The 3590-nt window shown below is 40.1% G+C and overlaps 1 protein-coding gene across 2 annotated transcripts; it reads left to right on the forward strand.

The window, feature by feature from the left end:
• The first annotated feature begins 517 nt into the window (after positions 1-517).
• Positions 518-3292, forward strand: LOC122022343 (transcription factor bHLH110-like). 2 transcript variants are annotated; one of them, XM_042580304.1, is made up of 7 exons: positions 518-1138; positions 1373-1742; positions 2170-2289; positions 2378-2443; positions 2544-2609; positions 2711-2770; positions 2848-3292. In XM_042580304.1, exons 1-7 carry the CDS (start codon positions 1053-1055, stop codon positions 2986-2988), a joined length of 909 nt encoding a protein of 302 aa, XP_042436238.1. In that variant the 5' UTR covers positions 518-1052; the 3' UTR covers positions 2989-3292. The 2 variants fall into 2 exon arrangements, with proteins under 2 accessions (XP_042436238.1, XP_042436239.1); XM_042580305.1 differs by having other exon boundaries at positions 521-1138; positions 1356-1742.
• The last annotated feature ends 298 nt before the right edge of the window (positions 3293-3590 follow it).

Here is a 3590-nt window from a genome sequence, read left to right on the forward strand (position 1 = left end):
TCAAGAAGGGGAGAGGAATACGGCAGAAGATCTTAAGGTCTTTAGCTACAAAGAAAATGTACGACTAGTTCTTTAACTCCGCTGCATATCTAGTTTCGTTTTTCTTTGTATCGATTTTGAATACCAACACGAGGCCGACGATCTTGTACTTCAATCAAGGTGCATTTTGATCAATCAAGAACTTGCTTCATTGATCAAACACATGTCTGATCAAACATGTGGGTTGTTAGGAAAGGTTCTCTGCTCGTATAAATTTTTATACAAGGGATTTACACAGAACAAAATTCCCAACACCAACATTAATATTCACTAATTCTGTCCTAAGCTAGAATTTTTTTTAGTGAGACCATCCTTCATGCTTGTTGAATGGTTCTCATCAATCTATAGTTGCACGATTGGCTCTAAAATTTCACTCATATATTAATTTGAAAGTAAAAGAGAAAGAAAACTAATGTCACATTGGTCCATGCTGAACAACTATACGACAGAACACATGGTATAAAGCTGCCCCCAAACATGTGTTACACAACTCTCCATGTATTTAAGTACTATAGATGGCATACTTAAGATTCCAGTGATGAGAAGACGTCGACCCTACTGGCTACTGCCATCCTCTGAAGTCCCTGCCTAGTCTGGAAGCTTGAGAAGAAAGAGAAACAGAAGGAGGTGTTATAAGGATGATATGAGTGCCACTAATAGCATCACCTGGGGACTTTGAAGCCTTGCAATGGAAGCTAGCCACAGCACGACACACAGGTTAATTATGGCAGGGACGAGTGCAATCATCGCTCTGTAAAAAGATATATCACCCTCTTCCCTTTAAATTCAGTGCTGTAGAAAGTTCCTCTGCAAAGAAAAAGTCACAATAAGAGAAAAGAGAGAAAGAGTTGAGAAAGAGAGAGAGAGAGATTTTGAAGACTTTAGGACATCCATGGCTTTGGAAGGGAAAGAAGAAAAGTGTTGTAGTTTTTAGCTTCGACACTAAATAATTACTGAGCTTCCTTTCCCTTCTTTTTCATCTTCTTGGGACTACCAAGCTTTTGAGAGGCACCATGATGGGGTCTCCTCGCCTTGATCACTACCACCAAGAAGAACTCCATGGTCTCCCTCCTTTCGATCTCGCAACCAACCAGATACTGTAAGTGTTGCTTAATGATCTGTTCTCTTATTTCATGGCCATGGAGGGCTAGAGCTCAGTACTATAGATAATTCCTAGGATTTGGAATTATCTTGCGTTTGGTTTTGTTTGTCCTTGCTATATATTTCCATTATGCATCCTAGGGATCGGAGACAACCCCAACCTGCATGCATGTGTGTCTCTATTTCAACAGTTTTCCCACTGACCATGTCGTTAGGGTTTTAATTTCTTCAGGAATTACGGTACTGATTTTAGCTTAGTCCACGAGATGTCGCCCGTAAGCTCACAGATGATTCAAGAGCTAGGGTTTCTGAACCAGCAGCTCAGCCAAGAGAAGCTCAAGGAGGAGGAGTTGCTGGAGTGCAGCGGCCTCCTCCAGCCGCTACCGACGAACTTGTCGGAAATCTCAAGCTTGGACTACTACTACTACTACAACTGTGAGACCCTCGAGGCTCCAGATCTGTCGGCTTCTTCCAAGTCAGGGAGGAGCATTTGCCATCCCTCTGTTGCCCTAATGAGAAGCTTGTTGGGAGAGGATGGAGCTTCTGGCCATGGTCACCATCTGCAAGAATCCATTCCAAGCTCATATTCACTCCACCAAAAGGTAGTCCTAATGCTCTTATTAAGGAATTACACACAATGCAATAGAATAGTACCTTAAAGTATATTCATTTTACATAATTAAGAAGTTATTGACCTTCAGGTAAAGCTGAGAAGATGTGACTGTTTAATAACTTAATATTATTTCACATTTTGTGGTATATATATAATTTTCGCATGAGGACTAGAGGTAATGATTTCTATCACTATGAGTATCAGGGGCTACACTGTTGAATGGGATAGAGTACATAGGCCTTTTCAGCTTTAACTGAATGACATGAATCATCTTTTGTTAAAGGAAGACTGAAGGAGAGGCATGCTGAAAGAAAGTCAGTTGGACTCTAGTTTTTAGGGTTACATTACTTGCATGCTTACATCCATCAGTCAATCTATATTAGCTATAAGGCCCTATCGTTTTCTTTGCCTTGAAGATGCCCTCTTTAGTCAGTGGACCATGCAGCAGCACTTGGGAACATCACAGATCACCTCAAACCCCAACACCCTGCAGGAAACCTCGGCTGGAGCAGCGATCTCCCTTCCCTCCTTTCAAGGTAAACACATGCAACTCTGAGCTCTTGATAGCAATCTAATCGGCCTTCTTAATCACTTTTCTTTGAGGATAAATAAAAAAACAAATAGGTGAGAAAAGAGAAACTTGGTGACAGAATTGCAGCATTGCAGCAGCTTGTAGCACCCTTTGGCAAGGTAATTGGAACCTTAGCTACATTCTTAGCCATGGTTTAGGGTTTCACACCATGAAATCTAGCTAGCTAGTTTTTTAAGCATCATGGTCTTTTGCATGTAGACTGACACAGCTTCAGTGTTAATGGAAGCAATTGGATACATCAAATTTCTTCTAGACCAGGTTGAGGTAATCATTTGTTTTGTATATATGTTAGCCACTTGAAGTGCATGTACACACTAAATGCAAGATTTTATTATGTTTAATTTCTTTCCCTGTGCATCTTTCAGAAGTTAAGTGTGCCATACATGAAGTCATCTGGCAACAAAAGGTCAAGGACAATGATAGAGGTAAAAGAGCTTTAGTCATGTGAGGTTGTTTTTGTTAGGCTTTAAGGAGACTAATAACTTCTTGTGCTTTGGTTTAGGCTTCAAAGGAGAAGACTAATATTGAGACAAAGAGAGATTTGAGAAGCAGGGGACTTTGTCTGGTTCCCTTGTCGTGCACGTCGTACATGACGAGCGAGCAAGGAGTTTGGTCGCCCTCGAACTATGGAGGAAGTGGTTGATCAGGAGGAATATGTAATTATTGTTTTCATGAAGTTGAACAAGTTTTTGAGTTGGCTAGTTGGTAGATGGCATCCATATGTTGCTCCTTTTGAACTTAATTTCTTTGTCGTCGTCCATTGTTTGCTTGTAATAGATAGAACATATAGCTTGCTCGGGATGACAATCGAGTTGTAGCTAGAAAATTGGGGGTCTAATGGAGCTAGGGAACTTGTTCAATTCATGTAGTTAATTCATTTCATTAAAGCTAGTTGTAGGATATGATCACATGCTTAATTTGGGATGCTCTTTTAGAGTATCTAGCAATTCTTTCTTTTGTTTTGGCTTTTATTTCAAAAGGTAATTAAAGGCATTAGCATAATCTTGGCAAGATTCATTCTAAATAAGCATCCATACGAGCATTAGAGTCTCAAGGAATTAGATACTAACTTGTATCTCAAGTGGTTAGGCACTCGAACAAATCATAATTAATATAGTCCACTCATATATATGCGCTAATTATAGGGAATCACATGAACGAGGATTTGAGTTGACATGCAAATTAAAGGGTTTGGTTTCATAGTTGTTAGGACCTTGCTAGCTAGAGGGGGTGGGATGAATAGCT

The sequence above is a fragment of the Zingiber officinale genome, chromosome 9B (genome assembly GCF_018446385.1).
Source record: "Zingiber officinale cultivar Zhangliang chromosome 9B, Zo_v1.1, whole genome shotgun sequence".
Taxonomy (NCBI): Eukaryota; Viridiplantae; Streptophyta; class Magnoliopsida; order Zingiberales; family Zingiberaceae; genus Zingiber; species Zingiber officinale.